This window comes from Hyla sarda, chromosome 5 (genome assembly GCF_029499605.1).
Source record: "Hyla sarda isolate aHylSar1 chromosome 5, aHylSar1.hap1, whole genome shotgun sequence".
NCBI lineage: Eukaryota > Metazoa > Chordata > Amphibia > Anura > Hylidae > Hyla > Hyla sarda.
In genome coordinates this window covers 171,274,249-171,297,481 of record NC_079193.1, presented here as the reverse complement: position 1 = coordinate 171,297,481, position 23,233 = coordinate 171,274,249, and the positions used below count along the sequence as shown (strand labels likewise).

General features: G+C 46.1%; 1 protein-coding gene across 3 annotated transcripts in view; it reads right to left on the bottom strand.

Annotated features, from left to right (window-relative positions):
* Positions 1–19,011, bottom strand: part of TGFBR1 (transforming growth factor beta receptor 1) — a 51,453-nt gene extending 32,442 nt beyond the window's left edge. The window contains exon 1 of one of the 3 annotated variants that reach the window (XM_056520742.1): positions 18,875–19,011. In XM_056520742.1, coding sequence (XP_056376717.1) covers positions 18,875–18,899 — 25 coding nt within the window. In that variant the 5' untranslated portion in view covers positions 18,900–19,011. The other 2 variants (XM_056520741.1, XM_056520743.1) reach the window with 2 other exon arrangements.
* Positions 19,012–23,233: the final 4,222 nt, after the last annotated feature.

The following is a 23,233-nucleotide window of genomic DNA, read 5'->3' as shown; positions in this document are numbered from 1 at the left end:
GTCCGAATTATTATAAAACAACAACATTTTATTTATGGCGGTCTATAGCGTTAATGTAAAAAAAAAAAAAAATAAATCACTGAATCGAGTTTTTTATGTTTATAACATCATATCCCAGAAAAAAAGTGTTCAAAAAATCCGACCAATACCAAAATGGTACCGATAAATACAGCAGATCACGGCCCAAAAATTGAGCCCTTCTACAGCCCGCTATACAGAATTTTTTTTTTTTTTTTTTTTAAAGAAAAAAAATATTTGGTATTGATATAATCAAGCCGACCTAAAGTATTAAAATAATGTGTGAATTTGACCACGAGGTGAATGGCGAAACCCCCCCCCCCCCCACAATTACGTACTATTTTGATGAAAATTACTTTGTCTACCAGGACAAGTGGATTTTCATGAGGGACAAGTAGATTGTGCTCCGTTTTAGTCCCTTGGACAAGTCTTTTTTTATTATTATTTTTTTTCCACACCCCTGCGGGTTATAAGGCAAGAGTTATAAAAATGTTGGGAAGCACTGCACTGTTGGACAAGCTTCCCCTATCACCTACTAGGGACCATCCAATGCCAACACCATGGCAGCCCGAGTCCTGATCACAGCTTTGCACCAAAGCCTGTGAGGGGAACTGTCAGTGGTGTATGGACTCTAAAGAAGCGGAATAAACATGCATGCATTACCAAAATAGAACCAATAAAAAGTACAGCTTGTCCTGTAAAAAATAAATAAATAAATAAATAAAAATAAGCCCTCACATAACTGTGATGGACATAAAATAAAGCAAAACAAGTTATGGCTGAATTTCATCTTGCCTCCCCAAGTTTTATTTTTGTATTTTTTTTTTAAATACAAACTGGTCAAAAAGTCAAATATGCCCCGGAACAGTACCAATAAAAATTACAGCTTGCAAACAATATGACCTCACAGAGCTCCATCAACTGAACATGGTGCTTCATGAACACACTAATAAAAAGAACGTACCAAAATCAAATCAATCATTTTGGGGCCTGCATGTGTCAAGCAGAGCACTAGGGCCACACGTGGGATATTTATTGGTTTTAACAAAGTTTTCAAATCCTATTTTGAATTATCAGTGGTGATCAAAAGTGGTTTTAAAGCATCCAGGCCTTGCAACTCTGAGGAAAAAAATTAAAATTTCTGTTAAAATTTTGAGCCCTCTAACGTCCTAAAAAGCAAAAGGACATTAAAGGGGTACTCCGGCCCTAATACATCTTTTCCCCTATCCGAAGGATAGGGGATAAGATGTATGACCGTGGGGGTCCCGCTGCTGGGGACCCCCGCAATCTGTCATTGCGCACCCACCTTTGTGAGCTCTTCGCAGTGTGTAGCGTGATGACCGAGAGGCCGGAGTATTGTGACGTCACGCCCCCTCAATGCAAGTCTATGGGAGGGGACGTGATGGCTCAGAGTGAGTAGCGTGATGACAAAGGGGCCGGAGTATTATGATGTCATGACTCCGCCCCGTGTGCCATCACGCCCTGCCCCCTCAATGCAAGTCTAATTTATGTGGCATGACTATCTTTCTGAAAATAAATAACTATCTTTCTGAAAAGCTGAGAGTCAAATTTTGAAAAATGCCACCGCATCACGGTGAGAGCCGTGTGAAGTCACGATCACGGCCGCCCGCACTACGCGTTCTGAACATAATCTTCAGAACGCCGGGTGGTGCACTGAGATCGCAGGGGGTCCCAGAAGTCGGAACCCCGCGATTAGACATCTTTTCTGCTACCCCTTGGACAGGGAATAATTGCCCATAAAAACTGGTCAGATTTGAAAAAATGGGCCTGGGTCTTGAAGGTCAAAATAGGCTGTGTCATTGACTGGTTAATAGTCCAAATGTAGACCGCTAGCAACTACATTCATGTCACTTTCTGAATATATACACAAGTTTATGGCACACCACATACCAAAATACCCACACGTTCGGGAACTGCCCAGAATCAAGAACCTGTCTGTTTTTGTATATGTTGGCATACCATTTTGACAGATTGCTGACATATACTTGCCAAAGAGGGCACAATTGTCATGTGAACAAGGCTTAAGCCACTCTGCAACCAGCCGAGGGATTGATAAGTGTGTGGAGAGGCATACAATGTTTACCAGCAAACCCTGATCTTGTACAAATAATGATCAGCTGTTGAATCCCAATGAAATTCTGCTTATAAAAAAAAATATATATATATACTGTGACCCTATTCCAGGCTACCAAACATCAGAGCTCTTGAAGGAGTACTACAGCGCAAAACATCTTATCCCATATCAAAAAGGATAGGAGATAAGATGCTAGATCGCAAGGACTCCCGTGGAAATGTTTTTATTTTATATCAACTGGCTCCAGAAAGTTAAACAGATTTGTAAATTACTTCGATTAAAAAATCTTAATCCTTCCAGTACATTTTATGGGCTGTATACCACAGAGGAAATGGTTTTCTTTTTGAATTTCTCTTCTGTCACAACCACAGTGCTCTCTGTTGACCTCTGCTGTCCAGAGCAGCATATGTTTGCTATGGGGATTTTCTCCTGCTCTGGACAGTTCCTAAAATGGACAGCAGAGGTCAACAGAGAGCACTGTGGTCGTGACAAGAGAAATCCAAAAAGAAAAGCATTTACTCTGTAGTATACAGCCCCTAAAAAGTACTGGAAGGATTAAGATTTTTTTTTAACAGAAGTAATTTTACAAATCTGTTTAAGTTTCTGGCACCAGTTCATAAAAAAAAAAAAAAATTGTGGTATAGATGCATCCTACATCAGGTACAATACAACAGCAACCGCTGTAAAGATGGTATCCAAATAGTAGGAATATCACTGTTTGATATTTTAAGGAGTTTTGAAAAACTCAAAAATATCCCCATGACTTGTGCCTAAAAAGATAACTGCTGAACCCTTTCAGATGTGACTTCCATGAAGCTGTAGGTACTGTTTGATTTGGCTTTTTTCAGGGCGCATACACATACTAGATGTCAAATTCCCAAAAGTCACACTGGTTGATGAAATAACCAAGAGACTGGCAGTCTGAGGCAAAATAAACCAGACAAAACAATTACAACAGGTCTATCTAGTGTCAGTCAGACATCTTATGTATGTGCTAGAGAACCTTCCTGTAGCAACAGCCGCAGACAGGACTGATGCAACTCTGAGGGAAACTGAACAGTATTTTATGCTTTGTAGGCAAACAGCAACCACGATGAAGAACAAGAGAGCTATCTGGTCATTCACTCATCTCAAGTGCCTAAATACTAGATGTGAGGGAACTACCGGTATATGGTAGGTGCTCTGTAAAGCAAGTTATTGAAGGGAATCCAACAATTATGATGCAAGAGTGAAAATTCAGTAGATATTCACGAGGTGGGTGGGCATACTGAAGCAGAGAATGGTATGCCTGTAATGCCAGCCCCTACTTCCTTTGTGCCCAGGGGGAAATCTGAATATTACCAATATTGAGTACAGCTCAGCAATGGGACCATGAATGGGAGTAAGGGATACCGTATATACTCGAGTATAAGCCGAGTTTTTCAGCACGATTTTTCGTGCTGAAAACACCCCCCTCGGCTTATACTCGAGTGACCTCCCCACCCGCAGTGGTCTTCAACCTGCGGACCTCCAGAGGTTTCAAAACTACAACTCCCAGCAAGCCCGGGCAGCCATCGGCTGTCCGGGCTTGCTGGGAGTTGTAGTTTTGAAACCTCCGGAGGTCCGCAGGTTGAAGACCACTGCGGCCTTCGACATCATCCAGCCCCCTCTCACCCCCCTTTAGTTCTGTACAGTACTCACCTCCGCTCGGCGCTGGTCCGGTCCTGCAGGGCTGTCCGGTGAGGATGTGGTCCGGTGGGATAGTGGTTCCGGGCTGCTATCTTCACCGGGGAGGCCTCTTCTAAGCGCTTCGGGCCCGGCCTCAGAATAGTCACGTTGCCTTGACAACGACGCAGAGGTGCGTTCATTGCCAACGTACTTCTGCGTCGTTGTCAAGGCAACGCCTCTATTTCGGGCCGGAAGCGCCGAGAAGAGGCGCCCCCGGTGAAGATAGCAGCCCGGAACCACTATCCCACCGGACCACCTCCTCTCCGGACAGCCCTGCAGGACCGGACCAGCGCCGAGCGGAGGTGAGTAATCAGAACTAAAGGGGGTGAGAGGGGGCTGGATGATGTTGAAGGCCGCAGTGGTCTTCAACCTGCGGACCTCCGGAGGTTTCAAAACTACAACTCCCAGCAAACCCGGACAGCCGATGGCTGCCCGGGCTTGCTGGGAGTTGTAGTTTTGAAACCTCTGGAGGTCCGCAGGTTGAAGACCACTGAGGGCGGATGATGAAAAGAGGATGATCAAGGGGGGGTGTGGGATGATGACAAGAGGATGATGAAGGGGGGGTGTGGGATGATGAAGGGGGGTGGGGATGATGAAGGGGGGTGTGTGGGATGATTACAAGGGGATGATGAAGGGGGGTGGGGATGATGAAGGGGGGATGTGTGGGATGATGACAAGGGGATGATGAAGGGGGGGATGTGTGGGATGATGACAGGTGATGATGATGAGGGTCTGGATGATGACAGGCGGTGATGATGATGATGAAGATGTTAATGACGGGTCTGGATGATGACAGGGGGGGATGATGTATTTCCCACCCTAGGCTTATACTCGAGTCAATAACTTTTCCTGGGATTTTGGGTTGAAATTAGGGGTCTCGGCTTATACTCGGGTCGGCTTATACTCGAGTATATACGGTACCTTATGTATTGGGTTTAATGTGGATGGACCAAAGAGGCTATCCATAAAGATGAAAAGCTCTTATAAACTCATAGGCCCAGATTTATCAAACTGTGTGAGAAAAAAAGTGGAGTGATTTTTCCACAGCAACCAATCACAGCTCAGCTAACGACCTCTCGTAAAGTGAAAGCTGAATTGTGATTGGTTCTTGTGGGAAAATCACTCCCACTTGTTCTCTAACACAGTTTGATAAATCTAGGCCTAGTTTTCCAGACAGGTCAGCAATGCAAGTTACCTGACGAAATTTTTGTCTGTCGCTATATCCCATGTGTCTTCTATTCCCATATAACACAGACTGGACACTAAGAGGGAGATCAAAACCTGTCCAGAGGCAAAGTTGTTGAGTTACCCATAGCAACCAATCACATCGCTTCTTTCCTTTTTGAAAAGGCCTTTTGAAAAATTGGTTGCTACGGGCAACTTTTCCTCTGGACAGGTTTTGATAAATCTCCCCCTCAATGTGCACATAGATTTTAAAACTAAAAATTGTATGCAAAGCTAGGTTCATACTTTTAAGATACTTAAAAAGAGAGAAAAACCTAAGCATTAACATGCATCTTGTTTAACTAGCGACACATTCCAGTAGGTGATAACCTTACGCCAAAAAGGTATACCTGTTGCTTTGTGCCCAAGTCCACTATTCCCCGGAGCCACAACACCTCTGTGTTCTGACATCAGACTCGCTCCTCCTCTTAAAGGGGTACTACCGTGCTGACAACTTAGCCCCTATCTAAAAGAATAGGGGATAAGATGCCTGATCGTGCGGGGTCCCACTGCTGGGGACCCCCGCGATCTCGCACGCAGCACCCTGCTCTCATCAGGCCCCGGAGGGAACATCCGCTCCAGGTCTGATGACGGGGCCGGTGATCGTGACGTCACAGCTCCACCCCCGTGTGACGTCACATTCCGCCCTGGTTTACTCTGAGTGTTTTTCTCCCTGATTTACTAATCTCCCGCACGGCTTTTTCTATTTGTGTTACACGGGTTGAAAATTGTGTCTCAAAAGTAAATGGGCATGATTATTTTTTACATTTTATTTATTTTCTTAATGGTTGGGGCAGCCTTGATAAACAAAATTTTGGTTGTTAGATACACTGAATTCTGTTTAAGTTTATTAGAAAAAACATTATAAAAAATTATCTTGATCGTGATGTATCAGGTACAAATTAGTATAATGAAATAAAAGGTTATGAAGTAAGAAAAAAGATAATTTACACATATAATTACATAGACTCTGATAAAATGTGTTAAAATAATCTCAAAAAAGGCAAAAAAATTAGTCGACCCTCCTTATACCCTATGTGGAGAAATGCCTGAGAGAAAGAGTTACTGACTCAGTCTACCCTGTCTACCACATATTGTATCACCATACTGTCGACTGCCTTGTTTGATCAGCTCTGTTGTTCCATTTGTATATTGAAAAACCTTAATAAAACTTTATTTTGGAAAAAAAAAAAAGGCAAAAAAATGGTTAGCAACATAAACACTCCATTTTACTTTCCTGACTGCTCAAAAGGTGTAGGTTTCTGGTTTCAACAAACCCACTTTTTTATGTGTATTTTCTCACACATTGGGAGTGATTTTTTAGATTTGAGGGGACCACGCCCCTTTTTCCAACAAACACGCCCTTTTTGTCATTTTTTTTTACTACTTAAGGACCCATTCCATTTTTGCACTTTCATTTTTTCCTCCTTACCTTTAAAAAAAAATCATAACTCTTTCAATTTGGCACTTAAAAATCCATATGATTGCTTATTTTTTGCGCCACCAATTCTACTTTGTAATGACATCAGTCATTTTACCCAAAAATCTACAGCGAAAACGGAAAAAAATATCATTGAGACAAAAAAAAAATTTTTAAACACCATTTTGTAAATTTTGGGGGCTTCAGTTTCTACGCAGTGCATATTTCGGTAAAAATGACACCTTATCATTATTCTGTAGGTTCATACGGTTAAAATGATACCCTACTTATATAGGTTTGATTTTGTAGTACTTCTGAAAAAATCATAACTACATGCAGGAAAATGTATACGTTTAAAAATGTCATCTTCTGACCCCTATAACTTTTTTATTTTTCCGCATATGGGGCGGTATGAGGGCTAATTTTTTGCGCCGTGATCTGAAGTTTTTAGCGGTACCATTTTTGTATCGATCAGACTTGTTGATCGCTTTTTATTCATTTTTTCATTATATAAAAAGTGACCAAAAATACACAATTTTGGGCTTTGGAATTTTTTGCGCGTACGCCAGTGACTTTGCGATTTAATTAACGATAAATGTTTATAATTCGGACATTTCCGCAAGCGGCGATACCACATATGTTTATTTATTTATTTTTTTTAAATGGGAAAAGGGGGGTGATTCAAACTTTTATTAGGGGTGGGGTTAAATGATCTGTATTCATTTTTTTGCAATGTTATAGCTCCCATAGGGGGCAGCAACACTGCACACACTAATCTTTTACATTGATCAGTGGTTTCTCATAGGAAACCAGTGATCAATGATTCTGCCACTTGACTGCTCATGCCTGGATCTCAGGCACTGAGCAGTCATTCGGCAATCAGACACCAGGAGGCAAGGTAGGAGACCCTCCTCGTGTCCTACAGCTGTTCACCGCGGCGATCCCGAACAGCCCCCTGAGCTAACCGGCAGTGATTTACTTTCACTTTAGATGCGGCGTTCAACTTTGAACTCCACGTCTAAAGGGTTAATAGCGTGCGGCACCGCGACCAGTGCCAGCCACGGGTGGCCCCGTGTTATAGAAAGGAAAAGGACTCAGGATGTACCAGTATGTCCTTGGTCCTTAATAGGTTAAAACACTCTAAAGTGTATTAGGGCTCAGAACCATTGGCACACTCCCAGTATGTGCACCATAATCCATATTAACGGCACATGCGCTTGCTAACTAGACATGTCGCAGCAGACAGGCGAGCCCTCATGTCAATGAACAGTAGGAGCAGGCGTGACAACAACCGACAGAACTCAGGCCATGCCACTCAGACATGGTACTATGAGGGCTCATTTTATGCATGGTGATCTGTAGTTTATATTGGTACTAATGTAGCATAGATGTGACTTTTGGATTATCCCCAACTATGCAAATCTATGGGAGGGGGCGTGACTTGCATAGCGGGGGTTGACGTCACACGGGGGCGGAGTCGTGACGGGATAAGATGTCTCAGGGCCGGAGTACCCCTTTAAGGTGATCGTGGCAGCCAGCTTTCCTTTCTCAGGGTGTGTTCACACAAGCATATATTCTTTCAAACTCGTAGTATGTTTCCCGCTGCAAGTTTGAAAGGGGCGGGCTCTCTGCAGGCTGTCCGCAGTAGAATCTCCACTGCTGAAAATCTGCCGCAGACCCTATTGACTTAAATGGGGTCTGGGTTGGATTTTCCCAGCAGAGATCCCACTGCCGAAAATTTGCTGCAGAAAGCAGTCCCTTTCAAACTTGCAGCGGAAAAATACACCTGTGTGAACGCCCCCCCCCCCCCCGAAGTATGTGACTTCAGCTACACTGACATGCACATGGGCAAACTTAAGAATTGTTTCTCACAGCACATCTGGTGAGCATTGTAAGGCAGCCCCAGACTGCAAACCAAACTGGAACCAAGGAGGCACAGAGAAATGCATGCACTGGGAAGGTGCCACAGATAACTGTAAAACTGCACCAAAATAACGAACGATCTTTACATCAGCAGAATATATGTTTAGAGGATCATGAAGAGAACCATGCAAATCCCCTTTAAGAATTCCCAAAACCAGCACTAAGCATATAAGGCAAGATTCTTGGATAGCATTCTTCACATTTCAGTCTGAGCTGAAACTGAACAAGGCTTACAGCCGAGGGCTTATGGGGGGTGTCCCTTTTAAACTGCACCCCTCAGAGCGATCCACTGACTGCCTCTGGTCCTGCGTCCAGTAAAGAGTGGTTCTGCAGGGGAAGCAGTGATCAGTCCGATTACCCAGCTGTGATAAGTGTAGGGCAAATGCTGTATAACATGGCAGCCACTGAAACTGAATGACCGTCCCCATAATACAAGGACGCCTCAAGTCTGCCAGAGCAGTTGTTACTTGTACACTGCCAGCAAGGACTTTTGATGACATCTCAATCACAAAGGTGGTAGGTGGGCCACTAGGACATCCATGGAGTCAGGAACTTGGGGGATCACACTCCCTTTTCTCCTGATGTGCTTATATCTGATGAGAGTCACCTGGAGCCCCAAAAACTGATCCTATATGATGTCCATCACTGCAGTATGGAGGCACTTAGACAAACATTACCCCATGGTGCACAAGACAGCGAGCACTGGGGTGTGACAGAAAAGAACAACTCAACTTCCTCTGTAGTATACAGCAGCTGATAAGTACTGGAAGGATTAAGATTATTTAATAGAAGTAATTTACAAATCTGTTTAACTTTCTGGAGCCATCAGTCTGATATGAAATTTTTTTCCCGCCGAAGTACCCCTTTAACAGACTGAATGTCTTTACGAGTATGAGAAAGTAAGTGTACATCTAGCTGTTGGAAAGCGAGCCCCTCCAAGGGTAGTCTTCTTGTTCTGTCACCTATCTACCCCTCAGTTATCTAGATCCTCTATCATGGACTAAATATTCATTGAGCCCCCTCCTGTTGTAGTCTTCTTGTTCTGTCACTTATCTAGATCCTCTATCATGGACTAAATATTCAGTGAGCCCCCTCCTGCTGTAGTCTTCTTGTTCTTTCACTTATCTAGATCCTCTATCATGGACTAAATATTTGGTGAGCCCCCTCCTGCCACCCATCTAGACCGTTGATCATTGACCAGCTATTCGATGTGCCCCCTTCCTGTCGTAGTGTCGCTGTTATGTCATCTATCGAGACCCTCGATAATGAGCTGGCTATTTGGTGAGCTCCCTCTTGCCGTAGCCTTTCTGATATGTCACCGCTCTAGACCCTCTTTCATGGACCAGTTATTTAGTGAGCCCCCTCCTGCCCCAAATCTAGACTCTTGATCATTGAGGAGCTATTTGGTGAGCCCCCCTACAGCCATAGTCTTCCTATTATGTCACACATCTAGACCCTCATTTATGGACCAGCTATACGGCGAGCCCTCTTGTCGTGGTCTTCGTGCTCTGTCACCTATCTAGACCCTCTTTCATGGACCGGCTATTCAGTAACATAGTTCATAAGATTGAAAAAAGACCAGAGTCCATCAAGTTCAACCTATATCCCTAGTGAGTCCCTACTGAGATGATCTAGAGGAAGGCAAAAAACCCTCATACTAGAGGTAAAAATTCCTTCCCGACTCCAAATGTGGAAGTCAGAATAAATCCCTGGATCAGCCTTCTGTCCGTATAAATCTAAAATCCATAACCTGTAATGTTATCCTCCAAAAATGCATCCAGACCCCTTTAAGGGTGCGTTCCCACACGTCGTATACGCAGCGTATTTCACGCTGCACAAAATTTACAGCAGCAGCGGGAAATACGCTGCGTATTCCTTGCTCATTATACACACAGGGCTTTCCGGCGGCAGCCCTATGTGTGCAGTGAGTTTTGGAGGCGGAGCCGCGCATCACAGTCATGCTGGCAAACGGCTCCGCCTCTAAAACTCACTGCACACATTGGGCTGCCACCGGAAAGCCCTGTGTGTATAGTGAGCAAGGAATACGCAGCTTATTTCCCGCTGCTGCCGTAAATTTTGCGCAGCGTGAAATACGCTGCGTATATGCCGTGTGGGAAAGCACCCTTAAAATTATTTTACCGAGTTAAGCATGACCACCTCCTCAGGCAGAGAATTCCACAGTCTCACTGCTCTTACAGTAAAGAACCCCCATCTGTGTTGATGTAGAAACCTTCTCTCCTCTAGACGTAGAGGATGCCCCCTTGTTATTTCCTGATCCCCGTTTACAATTTCTTCCTCATCATTTATTAAAGGGCCTACACTTTCATCTTTAACCTTTTTTGCTATTTATATAGTTAAAAAATATTTTGGGGTTAGATTTACTCTCTTTGGCATTGAGTATTTCTGTCTCTATTTTTGCAGCTTTTATCTGTTTTTCTCTATCTCTTTTTAATGCTTCTTCACTGCCATCCTGTTTTAGTTGTTTAAATGCTTTATTTTTGTCATTTATTGCCCCCTTAACATTTTTATTATTCCACATTGTTTTTTGTTTTCTCTGACCCTTTTATTCCCATAAGGTATATACATCTTACAGTGAGAGTTTGAGATATTTTTAAAAGTTTCCCATTTAGTGTCAGTATTCTTGTTTTTGAGGACATTATCCCAATTTATTTTGTTATGGGCTTCTCGGAGTTGGTCAAACTTTGCCTTCTTAAAGTTCATTGTTTTTGTGGCCCCTCGAGAGATTCCCTAGTTACTCTATCAGATCTGTTGGTTAAAGGGGTACTCCGCCCCTAGACATCTTATCCCCTATCCAAAGGATAGGGGATAAGATGTCAGATCGCCGCGGTCCCACTGCTGGGGAGCCCCGGGATCTCCGCTGCGGCACCGCGCTATCATTACAGTACAGAGCGAGTTCGCTCTGTGCGTAATGACGGGCGATACGGGGGACGGAGCAGCGTGACGTCATGGCGCTGCCCCTCGTGACATCACGGCCCGTCCCCTTAATGCAAGTCTATGGCAGGGGGCGTGACGACCGCCACGCCCCCTCCCATAGACTTGTATTGAAAGGGACGGGCCGTGACATCACGAGGAGTGGAGCCGTGACGTAACGATGCTCCGGCCCCTGTACCGCCCATCATTACGTGCAGAGCGAACTCGCTCTGTACTGTAATGATAGCGCAGTGCCACAGCGGGGATCCCAGGGGTCCCCAGCAGCGGGACTGCGGCGATCTGACATCTTTTCCCCTATCCTTTGGATAGGGGATAAGATGTCTAGGGGCGGAATACCCCTTTAATATTAAGCCCAGTAGGGCGCCCCCTCTGGTAGGGCCCTGCACTATTTTGGACAGATAATTGTCTTTAGCTATAATAAGAAACCTGTTTCCTTCATGAGATTCACAGGTCTCAGTCTCTCAGTTTATATCAGGATAGTTAAAGTCCCCCATTATCATCACGTCATTTTGATTTGCTGCCTTGTTTGTTTGCCTCAGTAACTGATCTTCTGGCTCTTCCATTATCAGGATTTTTTTATTTTTATCTCCATATATTTCTACCCATAATGACTGCACATTATCGTTTCCCTCCCGTATATCCTCCCGCAGTGCGGCCTTCAGACTGGACTTCACATAAAGACAAACCCCTTCCCCTTTCCGTTTTGTCCGATCCTTCCTGAATAGAATATAACCCTGCATGTTGACCGCCCAGTCACAGCTATCGTCCAACCAAATCTCTGTTATACCCACTATGTCATAATTTTCTTCAGACATCAACCACTCCAGTTCATCTGTTTTATTGGTCAGACTTCTGGCATTAGTCAACATGCAATTCAATGGTGTATGTTTTTTCTTCCTATAAAGCCTATCCCTATTAATTATTCAAACCCCTCCCTCCGCTCCACCCCCAGGTACATTAATAAGTCCCCCTTCTCTATCTACACTATCTTCCCCCTCTATGTTGTAGGTTCCCCCCCCCCCCCAGTCCCTAGTTTAAACACTCTTCCACCCTTCCAGCCATCTTCTCCCCAAGTACAGCTGCACCCTCCCCATTAAGATGCAGCCCGTCCCTACGGTAGAGCCGGTAACCGACAGCGAAGTCGGCCCAGTTCTCCATGAACCCAAACCCCTCCTTCCTACACCAGCTTCTGAGCCACTTTTTATCTCCCGCTGCCTCTCTGGTGTGGCTCGTGGTACATGTAATATTTCAGAAAGTATTACCTTGGAGGTCCTTGCCTTCAGCTTGCAGCCTGAGTCCCTGAAATCATTTTTAAAGGACACTCCACCTACCTCTTACTTTGTCATTGGTGTCAATATGTACTATGACTGCTGGGTTATCTCCAACCCCACCCAGCAACCTGTCAACCCGATCCGCCATGTGCCGAACTCGAGTGCCAGGAAGACAACACACTGTTCGGCGATCCCGGTCTTTGTGACAGATTGTCCTGTCTGTCCCCCTAATAATAGAGTCCCCCACTACCAGTACCTGTCTGTCCTGCCCTCCTCCCTCCTTACTGGAGCAGACACCCGTCTGGCAGTCAGATGCAGAGTCCTGCTGCAGTTCTGCTAGCTCTAAAATGGCATCCCCCTCATCTGCCCATTGGGCAAACTTGTTGGGGTGTACCAGTTCAGGACTAGCCTCCCTGACACATTTCCCTCTACCCAGTTTTCTAACTGTAACCCAGCTAACTGCCTGACTGTCCTGAACCTCCGTCCCAGTATCCTCCCCCACCTCTACCCCAGAGAGTACTTGCTCAGTGAGCAGGAGACTCCTCTCCGTGTTGTCAATGCATCTAAGTGTTGCCAGTTGCTCCTCTAGATCCAGGATCTGGGCTTCCAAATGAACAACTCGCACACATCTCACACAACAATATTCACCCTCAAACTGCTGTTCAAGGATTGCATACATTGTGCAAGATGTACACTGGACTGCCTTTTCCATCATGGAGGCCATACTAGATTTGGGAATTGCAAAAATTAACAGTAAAAAAATAAAACAATCAAATATTTCAATTAAACTCCCTGAATTTAAAGTCCCTTAATTTTAAGTCCCTCTCACTTTTATATTACACTCACTTGAATACTTCACACTCACTTGCTCAAACAATCGCTTAGTATACTTTCTTTTATAGTTACCAGACACCACCTCTCTCTTCCACTGCCTGGAAGTGAATGTAAAGGGTCCCCTTGTCGTAGTCTTCTTGTGTCATCTAGACCCTCTTTTATGGACCAGCTATTCAGTGAGCCCCCCTCAAGTCCTAGTCTTCCTGGTCTGTCACCTGTCTAGACCCTCGTTTATTGACAAACTATTCAGTGAGCCCCCTTGTCATGGTCTTCCTGTTATTTCACACATCTAGACCCTTGTTCATTGACCAGTTATTTGGTGAGCCCCCTTGTTGTAGTCTCCATGTTCTGTCACCTATCTCGACCCTCTTTCATGGACCAGATATTCAGTGAGTCCCCTTAAGTCGTAGTCTTCCTGCTGTCACCTATCTAGACCCTCTTTCCTGGACTAGCTATTTGGTGAACCCCTTGTCTTAATCTTCCTGTTATATGATTTATCAAGACACTCTTGGACTGGCAATTTGGTGAGCCCCATTCCTGTTATTTCACCTATCGAGACCCTTTAATGGATGGCTATTCGGTGAGCCCCCTCAAGTCATAGTCTGTCACCTATCTAGACCCTCTTTAATGGACAGCTATTCAGTGAGCCCCCTTGTTGTAGTCTTCCTGCTGTCACCTATCCAGACCCTCTTTCCACGATCAGCCATTCGGTGAGCCCCCCTTGTTATAGTCTTCTTGTTATGTCACCTATCCAGACCCTCTTTCATGGATGGCTATTTGGTGACCCCCCCTTGTTGTCTTCCTGTTATGTCACCTATCCAGACCCTCTTTCCAGGACCAGCCATTCGGTGACCCCCCTTGTTATAGTCTTCTTGTTATGTCACCTACCCAGATCCTCTTTCCAGGACCAGCCATTCGGTGAGCCCCCTTGTTGTAGTCTTCTTGTTATGTCCCCTATCTAGGCCCTCTTTCCTGGACCAGCTATTCGGTGACCCCCTTGTTGTAGTCTTCTTGTTATGTCACCTATCCAGACCCTCTTTCATGGATGGCTATTTGGTGACCCCCCCTTGTTATAGTCTTCTTGTTATGTCACCTACCCAGACCCTCTTTCCAGGACCAGCCATTCGGTGACCCCCCTGGTTATAGTCTTCCTGTTATGTCACCTATCTAGACCCTCTTTCCAGGACCAGCCATTCGGTGATCCCCCTTGTTATAGTCTTCCTGTTATGTCACCTATCCAGACCCTCTTTCCTGGACCAGCCATTCGGTGACCCCCTTGTAGTCTTCCTGTTATGTCACCTATCTAGACCCTCTTTCCAGGACCAGCCATTCGGTGAGCCCCCTTGTTGTAGTCTTCCTGTTATGTCACCTATCCAGACCCTCTTTCTAGGACCAACCATTCGGTGAGCCCCCTTGTTATAGTCTTCCTGTTATGTCACCTATCCAGACCCTCTTTCCAGGACCAACCATTTGGTGAGCCCCCTTGTTATAGTCTTCCTGTTATGTCACCTATCTAGACCCTCTTTCCAGGACCAGCCATTCGGTGACCCCCTTGTTGTTTTCCTGTTATGTCACCTATCTAGACCCTCTTTCCAGGACCAGCCATTCGGTGACCCCCTTGTTGTTTTCCTGTTATGTCACCTATCTAGACCCTCTTTCCAGGACCAGCCATTCGGTCACCCCCTTGTTGTTTTCCTGTTATGTCACCTATCCAGACCCTCTTTCCTGGACCAGCCATTCGGTGAGCCCCCTTGTTATAGTCTTCCTGTTATGTCACCTACCCAGATCCTCTTTCCAGGACCAGCCATTCGGTGACCCCCTTGTTATAGTCTTCCTGTTATGTCACCTACCCAGACCCTCTTTCCAGGACCAGCCATTCGGTGAGCCCCCTTGTAGTCTTCCTGTTATGTCACCTATCTAGACCCTCTTTCCAGGACCAGCCATTCGGTGACCCCCTTGTTGTTTTCCTGTTATGTCACCTATCCAGACCCTCTTTCCTGGACCAGCCATTCGGTGAGCCCCCTTGTTATAGTCTTCCTGTTATGTCACCTACCCAGATCCTCTTTCCAGGACCAGCCATTCGGTGACCCCCTTGTTATAGTCTTCCTGTTATGTCACCTATCTAGACCCTCTTTCCAGGACCAGCCATTCGGTGAGCCCCCTTGTTATAGTCTTCCTGTTATGTCACCTATCTAGACCCTCTTTCCAGGACCAGCCATTCGGTGCCCCCCTTGTTATAGTCTTCCTGTTATGTCACCTATCTAGACCCTCTTTCCAGGACCAGCCATTCGGTGCCCCCCTTGTTATAGTCTTCCTGTTATGTCACCTATCTAGACCCTCTTTCCAGGACCAGCCATTCGGTGCCCCCCTTGTTATAGTCTTCCTGTTATGTCACCTATCTAGACCCTCTTTCCAGGACCAGCCATTCGGTGCCCCCCTTGTTATAGTCTTCCTGTTATGTCACCTATCCAGACCCTCTTTCAAGGACCAGCCATTCGGTGACCCCCTTGTACTTTTCCTGTTATGTCACCTATCTAGACCCTCTTTCCAGGACCAGCCATTCGGTGCCCCCCTTGTTATAGTCTTCCTGTTATGTCACCTATCCAGACCCTCTTTCAAGGACCAGCCATTCGGTGACCCCCTTGTTGTTTTCCTGTTATGTCACCTATCCAGACCCTCTTTCCAGGACCAGCCATTCGGTGCCCCCCTTGTTATAGTCTTCCTGTTATGTCACCTATCTAGACCCTGTTTCCAGGACCAACCATTCGGTGACCCCCTTGTTGTAGTCTTCCTGTTATGTCACCTATCTAGACCCTCTTTCCTGGACCAGCCATTCGGTGCCCCCCTTGTTATAGTCTTCCTGTTATGTCACCTATTCAGACCCTCTTTCCAGGACCAGCCATTCGGTGACCCCCTTGTTGTTTTCCTGTTATGTCACCTACCCAGACCCTCTTTCCTGGACCAGCCATTCGGTGACCCCCTTGTTGTTTTCCTGTTATGTCACCTACCCAGACCCTCTTTCCAGGACCAGCCATTCGGTGAGCCCCCTTGTTATAGTCTTCCTGTTATGTCACCTATCCAGACCCTCTTTCCAGGACCAGCCATTCGGTGAGCCCCCTTGTTGTTTTCCTGTTATGTCACCTATCTAGACCCTCTTTCCAGGACCAGCCATTCGGTGCCCCCCTTGTTATAGTCTTCCTGTTATGTCACCTATCTAGACCCTCTTTCCAGGACCAGCCATTCGGTGCCCCCCTTGTTATAGTCTTCCTGTTATGTCACCTATCCAGACCCTCTTTCAAGGACCAGCCATTCGGTGACCCCCTTGTTGTTTTCCTGTTATGTCACCTATCTAGACCCTCTTTCCAGGACCAGCCATTCGGTGCCCCCCTTGTTATAGTCTTCCTGTTATGTCACCTATCCAGACCCTCTTTCAAGGACCAGCCATTCGGTGACCCCCTTGTTGTTTTCCTGTTATGTCACCTATCTAGACCCTCTTTCCAGGACCAGCCATTCGGTGCCCCCCTTGTTATAGTCTTCCTGTTATGTCACCTATCTAGACCCTGTTTCCAGGACCAACCATTCGGTGACCCCCTTGTTGTAGTCTTCCTGTTATGTCACCTATCTAGACCCTCTTTCCTGGACCAGCCATTCGGTGCCCCCCTTGTTATAGTCTTCCTGTTATGTCACCTATTCAGACCCTCTTTCCAGGACCAGCCATTCGGTGACCCCCTTGTTGTTTTCCTGTTATGTCACCTACCCAGACCCTCTTTCCTGGACCAGCCATTCGGTGACCCCCTTGTTGTTTTCCTGTTATGTCACCTATCCAGACCCTCTTTCCAGGACCAGCCATTCGGTGAGCCCCCTTGTTATAGTCTTCCTGTTATGTCACCTATCCAGACCCTCTTTCCAGGACCAGCCATTCGGTGAGCCCCCTTGTTGTTTTCCTGTTATGTCACCTATCCAGACCCTCTTTCCAGGACCAGCCATTCGGTGAGCCCCCTTGTTATAGTCTTCCTGTTATGTCACCTATCCAGACCCTCTTTCCAGGACCAGCCATTCGGTGAGCCCCCTTGTTGTTTTCCTGTTATGTCACCTATCTAGACCCTCTTTCCAGGACCAGCCATTCGGTGCCCCCCTTGTTATAGTCTTCCTGTTATGTCACCTATCCAGACCCTCTTTCCAGGACCAACCATTCGGTGACCCCCTTGTTATAGTCTTCCTGTTATGTCACCTACCCAGACCCTCTTTCCAGGACCAGCCATTCGGTGAGCCCCCTTGTTATAGTCTTCCTGTTATGTCACCTATCCAGACCCTCTTTCCTGGACCAGCCATTCGGTGACCCCCTTGTAGTCTTCCTGTTATGTCACCTATCTAGACCCTCTTTCCAGGACCAGCCATTCGGTGACCCCCTTGTTGTAGTCTTCCTGTTATGTCACCTATCCAGACCCTCTTTCCAGGACCAGCCATTCGGTGACCCCCTTGTTATAGTCTTCCTGTTATGTCACCTATCCAGACCCTCTTTCCAGGACCAGCCATTCGGTGAGTCCCCTTGTTATAGTCTTCCTGTTATGTCACCTACCCAGACCCTCTTTCCAGGACCAGCCATTCGGTGACCCCCTTGTTGTTTTCCTGTTATGTCACCTATCCAGACCCTCTTTCCAGGACCAGCCATTCGGTGCCCCCCTTGTTATAGTCTTCCTGTTATGTCACCTACCCAGACCCTCTTTCCAGGACCAGCCATTCGGTGACCCCCTTGTTGTTTTCCTGTTATGTCACCTACCCAGACCCTCTTTCCAGGACCAGCCATTCGGTGCCCCCCTTGTTATAGTCTTCCTGTTATGTCACCTATCTAGACCCTCTTTCCAGGACCAGCCATTCGGGGACCCCCGTTTCCTGACAGTTCCTACTTTCTATAGACTTAGCAGCATATTCCTGACTCCAGACGACTAGCAGACACCCCACCATGCATCCTAGCACATTCCCCCGGTCACCATCCACAGCTCGGGCACAGGAGGATGCAGGCGCACCCAGCCCCGCAGCCTATACACACAGCTCATCCCTTCCTGTCCCCCGGCCATGTTGTTGGCACGGGACAGCACATCCCATTCTACTCACCCTCGGAGTCGGGAAGCTGCCAAGCGAGCAGAAGCAGGTAGAGCCCGGGCAGCCCGAAGTGAGCAGCGCCAGCCATCCCCCGGACAATAACTGTGCTCATCACATCCCCTGCGCTTGCTTCCTTCCTTCCTTGCTGTTGTCTCCGTCTCTAGCTCCGTTACTGCCTATCACGACTTTTCCGCTATTGGGGCCACCCCTCCTTCTTCATCAGTTTCCTATTGGACGAGTAGGGCCAGGCCAACTCTCCAGCCGTCCTCGCCTTCCAAAACACAAGCCGTGACGAAAGCAGCGCCCCAGCTCTCCCCCCTTGTGTACCTCTGTGGAAGCACGCCTGCTCCATGCTGACGTCACCACGTCTCCTCAGCGCCGTGCTCGGTGGTGCTGTGCGCTCCCTGCTAGTGTGGAGAGCCCCCTTCCTGTGTGCATTGTCCTGTGTGGCCTGGGCTTTGTTCTCTATGAGAGCTTGTGTGCTGTGGCCATGGACTGGATAGTCTACTTGTCACCTTCTGAGAAGGAGACGACAGGGCGACGTGTGACTACATGTCCTCAATAGAGGCCTCAGACTAGTGTTTTCCACACAATGTGCCTCCAGCTGTTACAAAATTACAACTCTCAGCATGCCCGGACAGCCGAAGGCTGTCCGGGCATGCTGGGAGTTGTAGTTTTGCAACAGCTGGAGATACATTGTTTGGAAAACACTGCCTCAGACCTATCCCGCTTAACCCCTTGAGGACCAGGCCAATTTTATTTTAGCGTTTTAGTTTTTTCCTCCTCACCTTCTAAAATCCATAATTGATAAGAAAACTGCAATTTTGCTAATGATGGAATGTTACGGTAAAAATTACATGTTTTCTTTATTCTGTGGGTCGATACAATTAAAATGATACCCATGATTACATACTTTCCTTTTATACCGCTTAAAAAAATCGCAAACTTTTTAACCAAATTAGTGCGTTTAAAACCCCTTTATTTTGCTGACCTATAACTTTTTATAGGCGGTGGTATGAGGGCTCATTTTTTGTGCTGTGATCTGTGATTTTTTTTTATACCACATTTGCATGTATAAAACTTTTAATAAATTTTTTATACATTTTTTAGGGGGAATAAAATGTTATAAAAAAGCAGCAATTTTGGACTTTTTTTTTTTACGTTCACGCCGTTCACCGTATGGGATAATTAACATAATATTTTAATAGTTCGGATATTTATGCACGCGGCGATACTAAATATGTTTATAACAAAAACATTTTTAAACTTTTTGGGGGTAAAATGGGGAAAAACTGACAACTTAAATTTTTATTGGGGGAGGGGATTTTTCAATTTTTTTTTTTACTTTTATTTTAACACTTTAATAGTTCCAATAGGGGACTATTCATAGCAGCCATTTGATTGCTTATACTGTTCAGTATAGGACATAGCACTGATCAGTGTTATCGGTGATCTTCGGCTCTGGTCTGCTCGATCTCAGACCAGAGCAGAAGACGCCGGTAGACGGACGGATTCAGGTGAGGGGACCTTCGTCCGCCATTACAGATGATCGGATCACCACGGCAGCGCTGCGGGCGATCCGATCGTCCACATTAAGTGCCGCACTTCTGCAGATGCCGTGATCTGTATTGATCACTGCATCTGAGGGGTTAATCTCCATTACTGGCTTTCAGCAGCCGGGACCTGCCGCGCATGACCCGAGCATCGCTCCGATGCTCGCGGTTATGTATATGACATATATGTATGTCCTGGTGCGTTAAGTACCACATGACCAGGACGTACATTTACTACCTGCGTCGGCAAGGGGTTAAAGGGGTACTCCGCTGGAAAACATTTTTTTTAGGTCTTTATAAGTCAACTGGTGCCAAAAAGTTAAACTGATTTGTAAACTACTTCTATTAAAAAAATCTTTACACTTCCTGTACTTTTTAGCAGCTGAATACTACAGAGGAAATTCTGTTCTTTTTGAATTTCTTTTTTTGTCTTGTACACAGTGCTCTCTACTGACACCTCTGTCCGTGTCAGGAACTGTCCAGGGAAGCATAGGTTTGCTATGGGGGTTTTCTACTGCTCTGGACAGTTCCTGATACGGACAGAGGTGTAAGCAGAGAGCACTGTGGTCAAGACAAAAAAGAAATTCAAAAAGAACAGAATTTACCTGTAGCATACAGCTGCTAAAATGTACTGGAAGGATAAAGATTTTTTAATAGAAGTAATTTACAAATCTGTTTAACACTAGAGTGTCCCTTTGACCCCTTAATGACGCAGCGATTTTTTGTTTTTGCATTTTTTCCTCCTCGTCTTTTAGAATCCATAACTCAATTAAAAATGTTCATACATTTTTCTTCTATAGGGCTTGTTGTTTGCAGGACTTATTGTACTTTGCAATGACATCGCTCATTTTACCACAAAATGTATGGTGAAGCAAAAAAAATTTATTTGTGGGGCAAAATGTAAAAAATATTTTTTTAGGGGGTTGCATTTTTATACAGTGCACTTTCCAGTAAAAATGACTTATTATCTTTATTCTGTAGGTCCATACGATTCCAACGATACCCAATTTATGTAAGTTTGGTTTTATTTTGCTAGTGAAAAAAAAAATTTTGTTTAAAGAAAATTTGTATGCTTAAAATTGTCCCCTTCTGACCCCTATGACTTTTATTTTTAATTTTTCCGCTCATTATGTGCCGTGATCGGTAGTTTTTAATGATACCATTTTTGTTTTTGATGGACTTTTTGATTACTTTTTATGGATTTTTTTTTCTGCTATATGAAGTTACCAAAAATGCGCAATTCTGGATTGGGTATTTTTTTACATTTACGCCATTTATCATGCGGCTTAATTAACATTCTATTTTAATAATTCAGACATTTACGCACACAACGATACCACATATGTTTATTTATTCATTTTACATTATTTTACGCAGCGGCGATCCCCGGGGTCCCCAGCAGCGGGACCGCGGCGATCTAACATCTTATCCCCTATCCTTTGGATAGGGGATAAGATGCCAGGAGCGGAGTACCCCTTTAAGTACTGGAAGGATTAAGATTTTTAAAAATAAGTAATTTACAAATCTGTTTAACTTTCTGTCACCAGTTGATTAGAAAAAAAATGTTTTCCACCGGAGTACCCCTTTAACAGAAACAAATAGTGAATGTACAATTTTTTTCTCCGCTAAACTCCCATTGTTCAGAGGGACTGGCCGACGACAGTGTGAAGACAGTGTGAAAGATGCCTAAGTTTGTGCCTTCTTGTCAGGACCAGATAGGTCGCCTTTCGGCTTTATGTCAACATGATAATACAATCTACTACACAGGGCCGGTGCAATACTATTTTGTACCATAGGCAAAACTAACTACTTGCTCGGTACAAACCACGGAAAAATACAGACCGGACCAGTTAAGAAAAATACAGACCCTGCTCGGAGCAATCTTCTGCGATGTGCGAGTCGCAGTGCGCATACACGCAGGGCCGTTTGAAGGAATTTGGGGGCCCCAAGCAAAATGGACATGGAGGCTCCCCCCCCTTGATTTTCACGCACGTCACGCTCTAGGGCCGGCGTCAGGACGTAGTAACCCCCCACATTAGGTGCAGCAGAGCTCCCCCACATTAGGTAGGTGTCACGATGCCGGCTGGCAGGAGGTGGATCCTCTGTGCCAGAGAGGGATTGGCGTGGACCGTGCTAGTGGACCGGTTCTAAGTCACTACTGGTATTCACCAGAGCCCGCCGCAAAGCGGGATGGTCTTGCTGCGGCGGTAGTGACCAGGTCGTATCCACTAGCAACGGCTCAACCTCTCTGACTGCTGAAGATAGGCGCGGTACAAGGGAGTAGACAGAAGCAAGGTCGGACGTAGCAGAAGGTCGGGGCAGGCAGCAAGGATCGTAGTCAGGGGCAACGGCAGGAGGTCTGGAACACAGGCTAGGAACACACAAGGGAACGCTTTCACTGGCACAATGGCAACAAGATCCGGCGAGGGAGTGCAGGGGAAGTGAGGTATACATAGGGAGTGCACAGGTGAACACACTAATTAGAACCACTGCGCCAATCAGCGGCGCAGTGGCCCTTTAAATCGCAGAGACCCGGCGCGCGCGCGCCCTAGGGAGCGGGGTCGCGCGCGCCGGGACAGGACCGACGGAGAGCGAGTCAGGTACGGGAGCCGGGGTGCGCATCGCGAGCGGGCGCCACCCGCATCGCGAATCGCATCCCGGCTGGAGGCGGAATCGCAGCGCACCCGGTCAGTGGATCTGACCGGGGCGCTGCGGGAGCGAGAGTGTAGCGAGCGCTCCGGGGAGGAGCGGGGACCCGGAGCGCTCGGCGTAACAGTACCCCCCCCCTTGGGTCTCCCCCTCTTCTTGGAGCCTGAGAACCTGAGGACCAGATTTTTATCTAGGATATTGTCCTCAGGTTCCCAGGATCTCTCTTCAGGACCACAGCCCTCCCAGTCAACCAAAAAGAAGGTTTTTCCTCTGACCTTTTTGGAGGCCAGTATCTCCTTTACAGGAAAGATGTCTGAAGAACCGGAGACAGGAGTGGGAGAGATAAGTTTAGGAGAGAAACGGTTGATGATGAGTGGTTTAAGAAGAGAAACGTGAAAGGCATTAGGAATACGAAGAGAAGGAGGGAGAAGAAGTTTATAAGAGACAGGATTAATCTGGCACAAAATTTTGAAAGGACCAATAT